The sequence below is a fragment of the Neovison vison genome, chromosome 11 (assembly GCF_020171115.1).
Source record: "Neovison vison isolate M4711 chromosome 11, ASM_NN_V1, whole genome shotgun sequence".
NCBI lineage: Eukaryota > Metazoa > Chordata > Mammalia > Carnivora > Mustelidae > Neogale > Neogale vison.
Window position 1 is genome coordinate 23238356 of NC_058101.1, and position 17853 is coordinate 23256208.

Here is a 17853-nt window from a genome sequence, read left to right on the forward strand (position 1 = left end):
GAAGTCAATTCTCAGTTTAAGAAGAAGGAAATAGAGGAAGGGAGCTAAGGGAGAGTAGTCTTAGGAAATCAAAAGAGGAAATAAACAAATAGTGATACAGAAACTTTGTGACTACAAATATTTGTGATATACAAATATATTTTTTTATGTCATTTTAAGTTTTATATAATTAAAAACTTCCTAACAACCGCATTTTAAAAATACAAAGAAATAAGAGGGGTGCCCGGGTGGCTCAGTCCGTTAAGCATCCGGCTTTTTTTTTTCCTTTTCAAAGATTTTATTTATTTATTTGAGAGAGAATGAGAGCAAGAGAGAGAACATAAAAGGGGAGAGGGTCAGAGGGAGAACCGGACTCCCCGCTGACCAGGCAGCCCAACGCAGGACTCTATACCAGGACTCCAGGATCATCACCTGAGCTGAAGGCAGTTGCTTAACCAACTTAGCCACCCAAGAGCCCTAACCATCTGACTCTTGATTTTAGCTCAGGTCATGATCTCAGGGTTGTGAGATTGAGCCCCCTGTCAGGCTCTGTGTTGGCTGTAAATCCAGCTTTGCTTAAGATTGTTTTTCTCCCTCTGCTTCTCTCTCTTCCCCCTAAAAAATGGTAGAAAGAAATAAGAAAATTCAACAATATCTTATTTAATTCAGAATATCTAAAATACCAATATGTAATCGGTATGAAAATTAGTTATTTTACACTCTTTATGCTTATCCTAAATCTAGCCAGTATTTTACACTTACACAGCTCAGCATGGATTAGCCGCATTTTCAGTGCTCAGTAGGTATACTCTTCTTATGCCTACCACATTGGCCAGTGCAGATCTAGAAGAAGGGAATGGTGAAACGAGGCAGAGAGGAGTCTTGTAATTGATAATGTGGTCTTTAGTGACTTGATTTCCAAGTGCCCAAGACTGAAGACAGACTCTTCGGCTGGGATAAGGGAATGAGAAATAGGAAAATGGAGATAATCAAGTATTCATTTCTTGGAGCTAGTTTGAATGGGAAAGAAAGAATTCTGGGAGGGTATAGGTTTATCTTTGAGATGAGAGACTGGGACACTTGGGGGGCTCAGTCAGTTGAGTGTTTCACTCTTGATTTCCCCTCAGGTCGTGATCTGAGAGTCATGAGGTTGAGCCCCATATGGGGCTCTCCACTCAGTATGGAGTCTGCTTGAGATTTTTTTTCCTTCTCCCTCTGTCCCTTCCCTCACATACATGTGCACTCTCTCTCTTTCAAATAAATAAAACCTTTGAAAAAGGTGGGGTGCACCTGGGTGGCTCAGTTGGTTAAGCGGCTGCCTTCGGTCAGGTTATGATCCCAGGGTTCTGGGATAGAGCCCTGTATCAGGCTCCCTGCTCAGTGGGGAGCCTGCTTCTCCCTCTCCTTTTGCTTGTTATTCTGCCTTACTTGTGTTTGCGTGCGCTCTCTCTCTCTCTTTCTCTGTCAAATAAATAAATAAGGTGGGAAACATTAATAGGCTGGTGGTTGAGAATCGGTAGGGAGAATTGTTTCTGAAAAATCAACAAAATAGTATTGTAAAGGAGTAAGCTTCTTTGGGATGGAAGGGCGAGGAATGTTAGAGGAAACTGATGGATAGTAACGTCCTAGGCAAAGTCCCATGTTGAAGCGTATGAGAGGTGAGGCAGAGTGGAGGCGCAGGGAGCTTGGGGGGAGTGGGGCAGATCAGGAATCTACTGTAGGTGCGAGACACAGTGGGCCGGCAGAGGCAGGAATTATGTGTAAAGTGGGAGCAAGTATGTGCCCAGTGAGGGATATGGGACTGATTTAAAGTATAGAAATTTCTCGATTGTTATTTGTGCTCGAATTTAATGAAATCTACTTACCTGTTAAAAATCCTTTTTTGATTTACTTTCAGGGCCAGAAAAGTCACTTGCAGAGGGGAGTTATAGTAGGTTCACTCGGTTTCCTTCCTGGGAATAGAACTCACTCCGAAGAAGGAATTTATGGCAACTTCATTTCCCAGAAGTTTTTATGATTAGTCATATAAGGGAAGCTCTAAGAGGTTCTCTTTCCACATCTGTTAAATCCAAAATGTCTTCAGTTCAAAGTAATCTTCCTCTCAACGCTGGGGTTCCAAGTGGGTCCCCACAATTCCATACTTAAAGATATTTTAAAGCTAAGATAATCCTTGCTTTATTTATTTATTTTTAAAATTTTATTTTATTTATTTTGAAGATTTTATTTTATTTATTTGACAGAGAGATCACAAGTAGGCAGAGAGGTAGGCAGAGAGAGAGGGGAAACAGACTCCCTGGTGAGCAGAGAGCGCTATGTGGGGCTCGATCCCAGGACCCTGACATCATAACCTGAGTCGAAGGCAGAGGCTTAACCCACTGAGCCACCCAGGAGCCCCTAATCCTTGCTTTTTAGATAGAGTAGGTTTAGTGTGTTCAAAATGAAGCAAGGCCATAGGCTTGTCACTAACTATCTAATACTCTGTAATATCCTAACTGCATGTATTCTGCTCTTTGTTCAGCTCCTGAGAGAAAAAGTCAAAAGTAGGAAAAGTGAGTCAGTGGTCTCTGTTAGGCATCATTAAGTATGAAGGATAGAGTAAGTCAAGTTTCTACTGGAAAAGCAGAACCAGGAGATTGTATCAAGGACTTACTATAAGGAATTGGCTTATGTTTGGGGGAGCTAATCAAGACTGAAGTCTGTAGTGTAAATAGAAAGGAATGATCAGGGGGGAGCTGGGTGGCTCAGTGGGTTAAGCCTCTGCCTTCGGCTCAGGTCATGATCCCAGGGTCGGGATTGAGCCCCGCATCGAGCTCTCTGCTCACCAGGGAGCCTGCTTCCCCCTCTCTCTTTCTCTGTCTACTTGTGATCTCTGTCAAATAAATAAATAAAATCCTTTAAAAAATTAAAAAAAGAATGTTTGAAAAAAAGAAAGGAATGATCAGGTGCAAACTGGAACCTCACAGGCATGTGCTTGTTCACAGGCAAGTCAGGAAAGATCTAGGGGAAAGGGAGAATAATTGTATATCTAGATGCTGTGTCTTTTTTTCAGAGAAGGCCTAACACTCTTTTTTTTTTTTAAGATTTTATGTATTTATTTGGCAGACATCACAAGCAGGCAGAGAGGCGAGGAAGCAGGCTCCCTGCCAAGCAGAGAGCCTGATGTGGGGCTCGATCCTAGGACCCTGAGATCATGACCTGAGCTGAAGGCAGAGGCTTAACCCACTGAGCCACCCAGGCGCCCTAGGCCTAATACTCTTTAAAAGGCCTTCCAGTTGAGTAAATTGAGTTAACCCAGGATAATCTCCCTTTTGGTTAAAGTCAGCTGAGTAGGGACTTTGTCTACAAAATCCCTTCACGGCAGGACCCATTTTAGGGTTTGATGGAGTAACAGAGTGGTGTGTGTTCTGCTGAATGGCAGCTGCCTCCCTTCTGTCCTCCACCTCTTGAGAGAGGTACCTTGTTTTTTACCCTAACAAAACATACTAGAAAGGAAATTCTGGGGAGTGTGGTTTAATCCAGCCACACTTAACACATCAGAAACCCATCACAGATGATAAAATGTCATGTGAAGAAGTGGATACTGCTTTAAATGGCTTTTAATCCTCACATTCGTAAAGATGAGTTCTGGAATTAATAGCACCATTTTGGTTAATCTAAGAGTAAAAGAGTAAAAATCTGGCCAACATCCAGAAACTTCATGGTCATAATTTCTTAGGATATATGATTACCAAATGTTAGACATTTTTCATAACTGCATTCTGTTTTGCCTTAGGGTACTTTTTGAGGTCACACAGGAAGATGTTTTGTTTCTTGCTTCACCTCTGACCTTTGATCCTTCTGTTGTGGAAATATTTGTGGCTCTATCAAGTGGTGCCTGTCTGCTTATTGTACCAACTTCTGTCAAAGTGCTTCCATCAAAATTAGCTGCTGTTCTCTTTTCCCATCACAGAGTAACTATTTTACAGGTATGTTTCGGGGGGCAAATGAAATGCTTTGGCTTTTTTTTTTTTTTTTTTTTTTTTTTTTTTAAAGATTTTATTTTATTTATTTGAGAGAGAGAGACAGTGAGAGAGAGAATGAGTGAGGAGAAGGTCAGAGAGCGAAGCAGACTCCCCATGGAGCTGGGAGCCTGATGTGGGACTCGATCCCGGGACTCCAGGATCACGCCCTGAGCCGGAGGCAGTCGTCCAACCAGCTGCGCCACCCAGGCGTCCCGCTTTGGCTTTTATTTAACATTTTTAAAGTCTTAGAGAATATTTTATATTCCTATAGTTTTTTACAGTAGGTTAATGATAATCTGTTAGATGATTATGGGTTGTCTCTGATGATATGACATAATTTGCTTGAGAATGAAAACAATCAGTTAATTCTATTTAGAAAATTATTTTACTGTCCATCTGGTACAATAATAGCTAGAGGAAGTTGACCTCCACTCAAATCTTTTGCGATACACTGCTTCTCCTATCTTAAACTTTAGCTTTTAGTGAAAAACACAAAGTTAAACTATAATTAGTTAGGAATTTAGATTTTCTCACTTTTTATATCAGTATATTTAACAGTAACTAATGGAAATAAATTTTAAAATATTTATCTGAAAGTATGTGACTGGTATACAAGCCTTAAGATATTACATTGCAAGTGGTTAAAGATAAGATATTACAGTGCAAGGGATTAAAGATACTAAAGAGAATGAAAAGAATTATATGCAAATCATGATAAACTAAAAATAGCAGATTTATATCTAGTGTAAGAGACTCGAGGATGTTAAATTTCTGCATAAAGGCAAAATTTGATACTGATTTGTTTTCAGGCAGTTTTTCATCCTTAAAAAAAATATATATATATATATATAATATGTGTGTGTGTAATATATATAAAATCTAGTAATATAAAGATATATAAAATAGAGTAATATATAGTATATATATAAAGTATAGTAATGTAATATATATAAAATATAGTATATAGCAAATATATATAAAATATAGTAATGGGTATATCAATGCACATAAATTCTCATCTATGATGATCATTCCATCAGGCTTGACAAGACTTTAATATAATTTATTTTCCTACAAACTTCAAGGAGTATAGTTTTCAGGATACATTTGCAAAGTATCTAAGTAGATTTGAGAGATAGTTACTTAAGGAAAGGGGGAATTTCCTTGCATGTCAAGTTTCTTTCCATGAGTTCTGTCTCCTTAAATCCGATCCCCTTGCTTAATGTTTTAGCAAAGTCTCAAATAAATTTACTTTAGCTGTGGGTTTTAACCTTTTTCCTAAATCTTTGAGAAGTGAATCTACATTTACTAACTCTGATCTCAGACCACAGCAAGTTGTACATACAGTTTCATGGTGATTTTATTTAATTCACAATCCTTAACTCTGGAGTATGATCAGCAGATCAAATTTGAGTTATTTTGTTTTTAAAGATTGATTTATTTGAGAGAGAGCGAGCACAGGCAGGAGAGGGAGAGGGAATCGCAAGCAGACGCCCCACTGAGCTCGGAGCCCAACGTGGGGCTCCAGCACATGACTGTGAGATCATGACAAGAGCCCAAACTGAGTTGGACACTTAACTGACTGTCCCACGCAGACACCCCCAAATTTTGCGTTTGAGGAAGGAAGAGAAGTGCACAAGCTGACAGAATATCGTTTCCTCTGTATAAGGCATGTCCTGTCTTGTTAGAAGTTTGGGGAGGAAGAGCTGTAAAGTATCCTTCCAACTGCAAAGGGATTTTGAGATGAAAAAATGAAGCAGGCAACTGCTTACGGTTTAAACAGTTTCATGTGTGGTAATGTACTGACAGGGAGGATTGGGGGGACGACGATGTGGAGGGGCACAGCTATTATCTGCAAAGACCGGACCTTAGTTTACAGGTTTTACAAGACCAAAGGGACTTGTAGGGGAAGGCATTGTAGTAAGACTGAAGGACTCTCTCCTCAGCAGGGAGCCTGCTTCTCCCCCCCCCCAACCCCCACTTGCCTCTCTGCCTACTTGTGATCTCTCTCTCTGTCAAAAAAAACAGATAAAAATCTTAAAATAAATAAATAAACAAATGTGAAACCATTTAGTTAGAGTGAAATCTCAGGTTGCTAGCTACCAAAATGTCAGCATAGTAGTGTTTTTCAGTTTTATGTGGATTTTTCCTTAGAAATTTTGAAAGGAACCTTAACATTCTGTTTTGTCTGTTATTTAGTAAGTCTTATTTTTCTGTGCCTAAGATGATCTGGTAACAAAGTATATTGACTAGTATTCTGCCACTAAATTTTATCATTTCAGTTTATGAGTATCTGAAAGTTGTTACTATTGCTTTATCTTGCTGAATATTCATAGCTGTGCCTTTATGTAGTGTTCAAAGTTGAAATTATCTTCAGCACCAGAAATTAGGCTACAACATCTCTCTCTCTCTTTTTTTAAGAGTTTATTTATGAGAGAGGATGAGAGATCATGTGTACATAGGGGGGGGGGACAAGCAGACTCTGTGCTGAGCAGCGAGCTCAAAGCAGATCTCTCAGATCACAGCCTGAGCTGAAACCAAGAGTCCTGCCCAACCAACTGAGCCCCCAGGCATGTCCAGAACATTTCATTTTGACAAGAGATTTTCCTTATGATACAACTTGGTGGAACAGATTACTTGATTTAGGATGCCTTCTAAGTAGGGTGGCCATTATAATTTATTACCAAAAAACCCAGAATCTTGAGAGTGAATCGAGGTGCTAAATTCCTAGACAGGAATTTGGAACAGTAAATTTGTCCTGGGATATAGGGACATCCTGTTACTTAAATATTTTGATAAATATTTAAAATATTAAATAAAATAAATTTTAAATAAAATATTTAAAATGTTAAATATTTTGATAAACCAAGACTTTAAATCATCTCTTTGAATTAAAATTCAAGTTGTCCATTGGGGCTGCTTCTAGCTTTTATTGAAAGAAACCATCTAAAAATCTTGATTCACATGGAAATTTTCTATGGTCAAGTAAAGAGATTGGCAGATCCTCTCCCTAATAGAAAGTAATTATAAAGCTGGAGAAAATTGACAAAGGCAACTACTCAACACTTCGGAAATCAACCAAAAGTCTACAACTACCTAAAAGTGTTTGTTTTTAAAAACTGTTATTTTTTGCATAAAAATGGAATTCTTGGTATTCTAGACTAAGCTGCTGTCCCTGCCTCCTCCAGCACAGTCAATACAGACTTTCCTGTCAGGGCCTCCTGCTCAAAAGGGCATTTATTCAGTTTGGAATGGTAGGTTATGTCCATGCCCCAAAGCACTGTTTGTGGAAATGATATTGATATAGGCTGGCATGGAAGGCTAAAAACTCCACTGGTCTGAGGTTGTGGTCATAGGGAGGGAAGCACATTCTGGCTGAGGCTGCATTTGTGAATCGGACCAGAGTTTCCAAGTAACTGGCTGACCTTGAGGGTATGTGCATGTATTTTAGAGATAGAAAAAGACCCATGGAAAATAAAAGCTGAATTAGGCTTGAAAGTGGCCTCTACTTTGAGTTCACACAAATCCATCTCTGTGGCCAGTCTGTCCAGTCGCTGCTCCACTACTGAGCTCTGCAGACACAGCGTGACTCGTAGGAAGTAAGAGCTAAAAATGAAAAAAAGAATATATGTTTAAGGGGCACCTGGGTGGCTCAGGGGGTTAAGCATCTGCTTTTGGCTCAGGTTATAATCTCAGGGTCCTGGAATGGACCCCCACATTGGGCTCCTTGCTCAGCAGGGAGTCTGCTCCCCACCGTCCCCACCCTGCTCGTGTTCTCGCTCTCTCACATGAATTTAGAAAAAAAATACATATTTAAAAGGACAATTGAGTGATGACATTAGTGGCCACCCATCACCAAGAAGATAGATTTTACAAATTTAAACAAGGCTAGTTAGTAACAAGCAAAAAAGCAACAAAAACATAATGATAAAATGGTCAGTACATCAAGAAGTATGTTGTATCAAGAGGATGTAACGATAATAAATGTATATCCACCAAAAAATGAGGTTCCAAATACATAAAGCAAAATGGACAGGGTTTAAATGAGAACTAGGCAACCCAATAGTTTGAATTTTTTTTAAATTTTTTTAAAAAGATTTTATTCATTTATTGGACAGAGAGAAAAGATCACAAGTAGGCAGAGAGTCAGGCAGAGAGAGAGGAAGGGAAGCAGGCTCCCTGCTGAGCAGAGAGCCCGATGCGGGGCTCGATCCCAGCATCCCGGGATCATGACCCGAGCTGAAGGCAGAGGCCCTAACCCACTAAGCCACCCAGACACCCCTAGTTTGAAATTTTAATACCCCACTTTTAACAGTTGAATGAAAAACTAGACAGAAATCAGAACATATAATATAGAAGACTTAACAACATTATCAACCAAATTCCAATTACACAACATGACATCCAGTAAATGCAGAATATTCATTCTTTGCGAGCACATTGAACATTTTCTAGGATAGATTCTATTCCCAACCACAAAACAAATTTTGGTAAATTTAAAATAGAACCAAGTGGCATTCATTCCAGGAATGCACATTTGGTTTAAGTCCAAAAATCACTGATAATTATGCTTTTTGTTCATTATCTATGTGGTATATATTAACAGATGCAGAAGTATTTGGCAAAACCCAACACTTGGCGGTAGAGAATAAAACCTTAAATAGGAATAAGAATTTCCCCAATATGATGAAAGGCATCTGCAGAAAACCACAGCTAACATCCTATTTGGAGAAAGACTACATGCTTTCCCCCTAACATTGGGAACAAGGTTGTTTCCTTTTGTCCTCTCTCTCCATCATTACTCTGGTGGTTCCAGGCAGTGTGATAAGGGAAAAACAAAAAACAAAAAGCCAACACATTACTGTTAGAAATTAAAGAGCTCAATAAATGAAGAGACATTAAATGTTTATGGATTGAAACCTCAATATTGTCAAGATCTATACATTAAACATGGTTCCTGTCAAAATCCTAGTGGACTTTTTGGGGTAGAAATTGATAAACTGATCCAGAATTTTCTATGGAAATGCAAACACTAGTCCTAATCTGTACAGTGGACTACTCAGCAGTAAAGAGTCTCATAGTCTGAGTGTTTGTGCCTCCCCCAATCATTTGTTAAAATACTGATGAACAATGTATTATAGGAGTTCTTTGGTCACGAGGGTGGAACCCTCATGAAAGGAATTAGTACTTTTGGAAAAGAAACCCTACAGAGCTCCCTAGCCCCTTCCACCATGTGAGCCTTGGTAGAAACTTGACAGTCTGTAACCTTGAAAGAGGGCTTTTACCAGAACCCAACCATGCTGGCACCCTGATCTTGGACTTAAAGCCTCAGAACTGAGAATTAAATTTCTGTTGTTTGTAGCCCATTTAGTCTGTGGTATTTTGTTGTATTAGCATGAACTGAGACAAAAAGGGAGTTCATAAATACATAGGTGCATCACAGAATTTTTTTTTAAATTTTATTTATTTATTTGACAGATCACAAGTAGGCAGAGAGGCAGGCAGAGAGAGAAGGGAAAGCAGGCTCCCCACTGAGCAGAGAGCCTGATGTGGGGCTCGATCCCTGGACCCTGAGAGCATGACCTGAGCTAAAGGCAAGAGGCTTTAACCCACTGAGCCACCCAGGCGCCCCATCACAGAGTATATATATATGGAGTGAAAGAAGTCTGATCCAAACAGAATATATGATGTTTGATTCCATTTTCATAAAATTCTAGAAAATGCCAGCTGATCATTAGAAGGTAGATCAGTGGTTGTCTGGAAAAGGGGTCCAGTCAAAGGGGAGAATTACAATGGTAAAGTAGGTAATTTTAGGGCTGAAGAATATATTAATTATTTGGATTATGGTGGTAGTTCACTGATGTATCTCTGTATCTGTATTCAGTTTATAATGGGTGCTTTAAATATGCTTATTCTATGTCAGTTACACCTTACTAAAGCTGTTTTTAAAGATCTTCATATTGTTTAGGAACATTTTTTTTTAATCCTTTATATTCTTTTTTCTACATAGAGATAATGGAAAGGAAATATGAACTGATTTTAATTTTTAAAAAAGTCCTTTTTATGTTTAAGACATCTTGTCTAAACTATCCAATGAAGCATAACTAATATTTTTCTTAAGTTTTTTTGCTAAAGCAAAACTGATACCCCATTAAGAAGGGAATGCTGCTTCAGTAGATTTCCAAAATGATTTATAAACACAGCCTTAATTTCCATGTGGATGCCTGGTGTTAAGCTTTGAACTAATTATTACGGTATTTACTTTTTTAAAGAAGTAAAGGGAAATAAATTATCTCTAATGTATTCACAGGCAACACCAACTTTGCTTAGAAGATTTGGATCTCAGCTTATCAAGTCAACCGTTTTATCAGCCAGTACTTCTCTTCGAGTATTAGCCCTTGGCGGTGAAGCGTTTCCATTATTGACTGTTCTCAAAAGCTGGAGAGGAGTAGACAATAAAACACAAATATTTAATATTTATGGTATCACAGAGGTATCAAGTTGGGCAACTTTTTACAGGATCCCAGAGAAGTTTCTTAATTCTACTTTAAAGTAAGGGTTTCAATTACTAAATAGATTAGAGAGAAACTGCATTTTTCCAATATCTTAACATTATTATTTTTAATGTTTTTAATAGGCACTGCAATAATAATTTTGGAAGCATTATTTTATCTAGAATTTTTATTTTAAAAATATATTTAGAGAGAGTGAGGATGGAGGATGGGAAGGGAGAGAGAATTTTTTTTTAAGATTTTATTTATTTGGGGGACGCCTGGGTGGCGCAGTTGGTTAAACGACTGCCTCCGGCTCAGGGCGTGATCCTGGAGTCCCGGGATCGAGTCCCACATCAGGCTCCCAGCTCCATGGGGAGTCTGCTTCTCCCTCTGACCTTCTCCTCGCTCATGCTCTCTCTCACTGTCTCTCTCTCTCAAATAAATAAAATAAAATCTTAAAAAAAAAAAAAAATTAAAAAAAAAAAAAGATTTTATTTATTTGGGAGAGCAAGCAAGAGGGAGCGAGCGCAAGGGGTAGGGGCAGAGGCAGAGCAAGAGGGATAAACAGGCTCCCCACGGAGCAGGGAGCCCAACGCAGGGCCTAGGACTAAGCCTAGGGATCCTGTGGGATCATGACCTGAGCTGAAGGCAGATGCTTAACCCACTGAACCACCCAGGCGCCCTGGGAGAGAGAGAATCTTAAGCAGGCTCCATGCCCAGCACAGAGCCCAGACTCGCAACCCTAGATCATGACCTGAGCCATAATAAGAGTCAGTTGCTTACCAACTGAGCAACCTGGGTGCCTGTTTTATCTAGAATTTTAAGATGGGAATCCAGAGCCTTTCTTATAACTGGTGCTGCAGATCTGTTATAACTTTTTTGTGACTAAACAAATAAATAACCTATAATAACCTTTCCACCTAACCTTTTGCTCTTGGCCGTCTTTGAATTATAGCATAACCAAAACTTTTTCTCTTTATTTGGTATGATGTGATTTAAATACATTGGAAAATTTTCTATTCAAATGAGAAATTTAAATGTGATTTGGGTTATTGTGTTTTCGTAGATGTGAGTTGCCGGTACCACTGGGATTTCCACTGCTTGGAACAGTAGTTGAAGTCAGAGATACTAATGGTTTCACGATTCAAGAGGGCCATGGCCAAGTATTTTTAGGTGATTTTACGTTTGTTGATTGGGAATATCTTCTTTTTTTTTTTTTTTCAAGAAAAAATATCTGGTATGTTAATTTTATTCTATTCTTTTCAGTGATGATAATTTTTAATTTCATTCTCACAGTCATGAAACAGTTAATGTGTTACCATAGTTATTTCAGGTAACAATATTTGATACCCTTAGAGAAGATATAAAAGTAATTTCGAAATTGCAAGTTGGACCTTTATATTTGTAGCCAAAATTCTCTATAATCGGTATTTTTTTTAAGGTTTTTATGTATTTATTTGACAGAGAGAGAGAGACACAGTGAGAGAAGGAACACAAGCAGGGGGAGTGGGAGAGGGAGCAGCAGGCTTCCCGCTGAGCAGGGAGCCTGCCGCAGGGCTTGATCCCAGGACCCTAGGATCGTGACCTGAGCCAAAGGCGCCTAACGACTGAGCCACCCAGATACCCCTATAATCAGTATTCCAAGAATTTTTTTTTAAGATTATTTATTTGAGAGAAAGAGAGTAGGAGAGAGAATAAGAGGGGAGAGGGCCAGAGGGAGAGGCAGACTCCCTGCCGCTCGAGCGGGGAGCCCAGTGCGGGACTCAATCCCGGACCTCCAGGATCATGACTGCCAAAAGCAGTTCCTTAACCAACTGAGCCACCCAGGCACCCCTCTAAGAATTTTATTTAATCACTTATATTTTTTAGAAATAAATCTTGTTTTATTCCTTTATTTTACTGAGGTTATTGTATTTACTTTTACCAGGTAACATTTAGAAGTGTGCTGCCCCTTTTTCATACAGATATTCAAAATGTGAAACTTAGTAACTGAACTTTTGAAGATGTTCTTGATTTGATGGTTTCTTTATATATTTTCCATGGGTTTATTATTATTATTATTATTATTATTATTACATTGGTGTTTATATCTTGTGAAGGTGGCAGAAACAGAGTATGTTTTCTTGATGATGAAACGACCGTACCACTTGGCACAATGCGAGCCACAGGAGATTTGGTGACGGTGAAAGATGGAGAGATGTTTTTCTTGGGACGAAAGGACAGTCAGATCAAACGACATGGCAAACGTCTTAACATTGAACTTGTGCAACAGGTAGAATTCCTTAAATATTAAGTCTCTATAACAGATGTAGGTTTCAGAGGTGGCCACCGCCAGTGTTCTGTGCCAGCATTCTCTATTTGTGTTATTTAAACCTAAGATTTTTGGTATTAGTAATGAATTACAGTAATAGGTGTGGGTTATTCAGTGTGCCCTTATTCTCAGCATGAAGAGAGAGTTGTTTTTTGTTTTAAAGATTTTATTTATTTATTTGACAGAGAGAGATCACAAGTAGGCAGAGAGGCAGGCAGAGAGGGAGGGGGAAGCAGGCTCCCTGCTGAGCCCAATGTGGGGCTCGATCCCAGGACCCAGAGATCATGACCTGAGCCAAAGGCAGAGGCTTTAACCCACAGAGCCACCCAGGCGCCCCAGAAGAGTTATATTTTAAATAAGTGACAGAATGGATTTTGATAACTGTGAAAATAATGGTTTACTTTGCTGTGAGAGTGATTATTTTAAAAACATGAAGAACCTAGTCTGCTGGTAATAGCAGTAGTAGCAGTCAGTTTTTTTTCATTAAGTCTCTAGCTATTTTACAATTTTACTTGGCTATTGATTTCAGACATGAGAAGTGTGAGCATTTAGGAAGTTTGCTTTTAAATGTCTTCTGACAGATTGGGGTAATCTCTCTCATAGGTTGCTGAAGGACTTCAGCAAGTGGAGTCTTGTGCAGTTACCTGGTATAATCAGGAAAAATTAATTCTGTTCGTGGTGTCCAAAAATGATTTAGTAAAGGAATACATCTTTAAAGAACTGCAGAAACATCTTCCAAGTCACGCAATCCCGGATGAACTCTTGTTGATTGAATCTCTACCATTTACATCTCATGGTAAAATCATTTGAAGCAGATTTGTTTTGGTGCTAAATGAATACTAATTCATAACTACTTTAAAGGCCTTTAAAATCCTTATTATTCTAAGTAATATTAGCATATATTGTGGTAGACCTCTGTTAAGGACTTTGTATAAGTAACTCATCTTATCTCTAGAAAATCCTGTGAGTGGATAGTGTAATTCCCATTTACAGATATGGAAAATAAGGCTTAAAGAGGTTAAGTAATTTTCACAAAATTACATTGCTGGTTAATGGTAGAGTTGAAATTCTATCTAAGACTTTTTGATTTCAAACATTTGTTCTTAATGATCATATTGTCTTCCCAATTCCATCTTTACTTAATATTTACATCAAAATACAGTAGTTCAGTTAGTAGGATCATTTTTTAACTCATATTAGCTCTTCCTTTCTTACCACCCGTTACATTTTTGGTAGTGTGAAGCTACTTTCCTTAGAATTGATTATCTCTTACAAACTGTTCTATAAAATTTCAGAGTTTTTCATTGAAAAATGTGTGGATTCTTAAGACTCATGAAGATAGGGTCTGAACTGAAATTTTTAAACAATTTCTCTTTTTAGGTAAAATTGATGTTTTGGAGTTAAACAAGATATATTTAAACTATTTAAACTTGAAATCTGAGTGCAAACTCAATGGAAAAGAGGAACTCTGGGAAAAATTACAGTATTTGTGGAAGGTACAACTTTTAAGATACAAGTTTGTTATTTTATAAAGAGGTCATGCTTTATCTTTTGGACTATTAACATCCTAATACAGCTGATAAACTTTTCTGAGAATGTTATTAATGCCCAAATGTTAAATAATATAACATTGTTTATTCAATTTGTATTAAAATAGGGATTAGTTTCTCTAAAATTAAGCTCCTCATAAAGAAATTTATTTTTTAAAAGATTTATTTATTTATTTATTTGACAGAGGTCACAAGTAGGCAGAGAGGCAGGCAGAGAGAGGTCGGGGGAAGCAGGCTCCCTGCTGAGCAGAAAGCCTGGCGCAGGGCTCGATCCCAGGAAACTGGAATTATGACCTGAGTTGCAGGCAGAGGCTTTAACCCACTGAGCCAACCAGGTGCCCCCATAAAGAAATTATTTAGAAGTGAGGTAGACAGGGACACCTGGGTGGCTTAGTTGGTTAAGCATCTGCCTTCGGCTCAGATCATGTCCTGGGATTGAGTCCCACAATAGGCTTTCTGCTCAGCGGGAAGTCTGCTTCTCCCTCTGCCTGCTTTCTCTCTCTCCAACAAATAAGTAAATAAAATCTTTAAAACAACAAGACAAAAAAAGAAGGGAGGTAGACATAAAAAGCACGGGTAGACAAGACCCATCTTTTTTTTTTTTTTTTAAAGATTTTATTTATTTATTTGACAGAGAAAGAACCCAAGTAGGCAGAGAGGCAGGCAGAGAGGGGTGGGGAAGCAAGCTCCCCGCTAAGCAGAGAGCCCGATGTGGGGCTCGATCCCAGGACCCTGAGATCATGACCTGAGCTGAAGGCAGAGGCTTAACCCACTGAGCCACCCAGGCGCCCCAAGACCCATCTTGATATAACTTTTCTCCAGTGGGGCAGTGGATTGCAGTGCTTGTCAGAATTGAGAAAAATGGCCAAATCTTGCTATACTGCAATCTGGTATAAGGGCTTAATGTCATTATTCCCGAAGAACTTGCAGTAACAACATGTATGGTTTCTGCTTAATGGAATTTATATATATAGACCTCCCTCAACTTAGGATGAGGTTACATCTGGATAAACCCATTGTAAGTTGAAAATTTCATAGTCAAAATGCATTTAATACACCTACCGAACATCATAGCTTAGTCTAGCCTGCCTTAAATGTGCTCAGAACACTTACATTAGCTTACAGTTGGGCAAAAACATCTGACACAAAGCCCATTTTATAATAAATTGTTGGATATGTCAGGTAATGTATTGAGTACTGTACTGTAAGTGAAAAACAGAAGGGTTGTGTGGGTACAGATGGTCACAGGTGTATCAGTTGTTTACTCTTGTGGAGTAAACCTAAGAGCTGTGGCTTGCTGTTCCCGCCCAGCATCATGAGCTAATGAGTGTTGCTGGACTGGGAAGAGATCAGAATTTGAAGTATGGTTTCTATTGGATGCATATTGTTTTCACACCGTTGTGAAGTTAAAAAATCTTAAGGGGCACCTGGGTGGCTTAGTCAGTTAAGCATCTGACTCTTGATTTAGGCTCAGGTCTTGATCTCAGGGTCATCAGTTCAAGCCCTGCATTGAGGTCCACACTGGGGGTGGAGCCTACTTAAACAAAAAAGCAAAACAACAGCTTAAGTCAAATCATTGGTAAGCTGGGGACTATTTGTATATATAGAAATATGTATAGCAAACATTTTAAAAAGTTTATTTTGAAATATGTGTATATTAAACCATAGGTCAGTACAGTGTTTCTTAGATAAAATGTGGAACTTTCTTGAAGGGTTCTGAAAAGAGGATGTAATTGTATACTTGGCCTGAAAATAAAGGCTATCTTGATAAAAAGTCTCACTTCATTCTTAGATTCTTGAAACACAGTTTTGATTTAGTGAAGGGAATGAATATAAATATTGTTCCCATGTTATAGAAATATCAGATATTAATATTTTGTGGAGTTTATAATTAGTAAATACTATTTTTATAATTCCACTTGCTATTTTATGAGTAGGAAAAGGGCTTTAAAGGAAAATGTAACTTGTAGTTTTAGATTGAGTTTGTGACAAAATTGGTAGACTGGTGATCGTCTTCTTTACTATAAAGAAAATACCTTTAAAATTTATTTTAATTATTAAAAATATTATTTTATGTGTCTTTTGTTCATATCATTAATGTTAAGTCCTATGCTCTATATAGTGTCTATAAATTCATTGAATTGTTTGGGTTTTAGGCCTTTACTTCACCGTATTTCTCCCTTTTCTCATCCGTAGTCGATTCTGAATCTCTCAGAAGATCCTTTGAAGGTTCCCGATGAGTCACTCTTCTTAAATAGTGGTGGAGATTCCTTAAAGTCCGTACGGTTCCTCAATGAGATTGAGAAACTAGTTGGCACATCAGTGCCTGGGCTTCTGGAGATTATTCTAAGCAGTTCCATTTTAGAGATTTACAATCACGTCCTTCAGATAGTATTTCCAGATGAAGATCTGGAATTCAGCAAGAATCATGCCACGAAAAGAAAATTCAGCGACAGTAACCAAGAAGAAACCAGTGGAAAATCTTTACATCAGAAATCTGTCATGACGTTAAGTTGTGACCATGAACTAACTGCTTTTACTGCCGTGAGCAGAGGGAGTCAGATTTTGTCACTGAATACGAAGTCTTTCACTAGATTAGGGCTTTGCTCTTCAGCCCATTCTTCTGATTTAATTTCACCGACTAATACTCAAAATGTAAAAAGCTTAAATCCTCCCGCTCTTCTTGGGAAGTCACAAGATGCATCTTGTGTTGCAGAAGTTTCTGAAGCAGGAACATGTGTGGCAGCGGCCAAGAAAATGGAGCTGCACGTGAGATGGAGGTCAGACACCGGCAAATGTGTGGATGCTTCCCCGCTGGTCGTAATCCCTGCTGTGGAGAAGCCCTCCCCAACCGTGTACGTGGGCTCTCATTCTCACAGAATGACGGCCCTTGACCTTCACTCTGGCAAGGTGAAGTGGGAGCAGATTTTGGGAGACCGAATTGAATCCTCAGCGTGTGTATCTAGGTGTGGAAACTTCATTGTAGTGGGTAAGTTTCTGAATCGGAGGTTTATAGAGTTGAACTTAATTACCGTATGATAACGCTGGTATGCGCTAGGTAATTTAAAAACTTATGTATGGTGGGTTTGTAGTGGTTAAAGAATAATCGTCACCCACGTGCTAGTTCACAGTGCGGGCCTTGGGTCTTAGTCCCCGGATTTGAACCTAGCGCTAAAACTCCTCTGAGCTCTGGGAACTCTGACAAGTTGCTGAACCTCTTGGGACCACACGTGTTCTCCAGAGCATATGGGCATAATAAATAAAGCATGTTGCATCGTAAATTGTCCCAAAACTTAGTGGTTTAGAGTAACAAACACCTCCCGGCTTCTGAGGTCAGAAAGGAGCAGTTTAGGGAGCCTGGGTGGCTCCGTGGGTTAAGCCTCTGCCTTTGGCTCAGGTCATGATCTCAGGGTCCTGGGATCGGGTCCCACATCGGGCTCTCTGCTCGGCAGGGAGCCTGCTTCCCTTCCTCTCCCTCTCTCTGCCTTCTTGTGATCTTTCTCTGTCACTCTGTCAAA

At 38.9% G+C, this 17853-nt stretch overlaps 1 protein-coding gene across 5 annotated transcripts in view; it reads left to right on the forward strand.

Moving 5' to 3' along the window:
* The window catches only part of AASDH (aminoadipate-semialdehyde dehydrogenase), a 37407-nt gene that overhangs the window by 10630 nt on the left and 8924 nt on the right, over positions 1–17853 (forward strand). For all 5 annotated transcript variants that reach the window (XM_044224983.1, XM_044224986.1, XM_044224987.1 and 2 more), the window contains 7 exons: positions 3752–3944; positions 10291–10532; positions 11541–11647; positions 12574–12746; positions 13389–13581; positions 14166–14281; positions 16532–17324. In XM_044224983.1, coding sequence (XP_044080918.1) covers positions 3752–3944; positions 10291–10532; positions 11541–11647; positions 12574–12746; positions 13389–13581; positions 14166–14281; positions 16532–17324 — 1817 coding nt within the window. The remainder of the gene's footprint in view (positions 1–3751; positions 3945–10290; positions 10533–11540; positions 11648–12573; positions 12747–13388; positions 13582–14165; positions 14282–16531; positions 17325–17853) is intronic.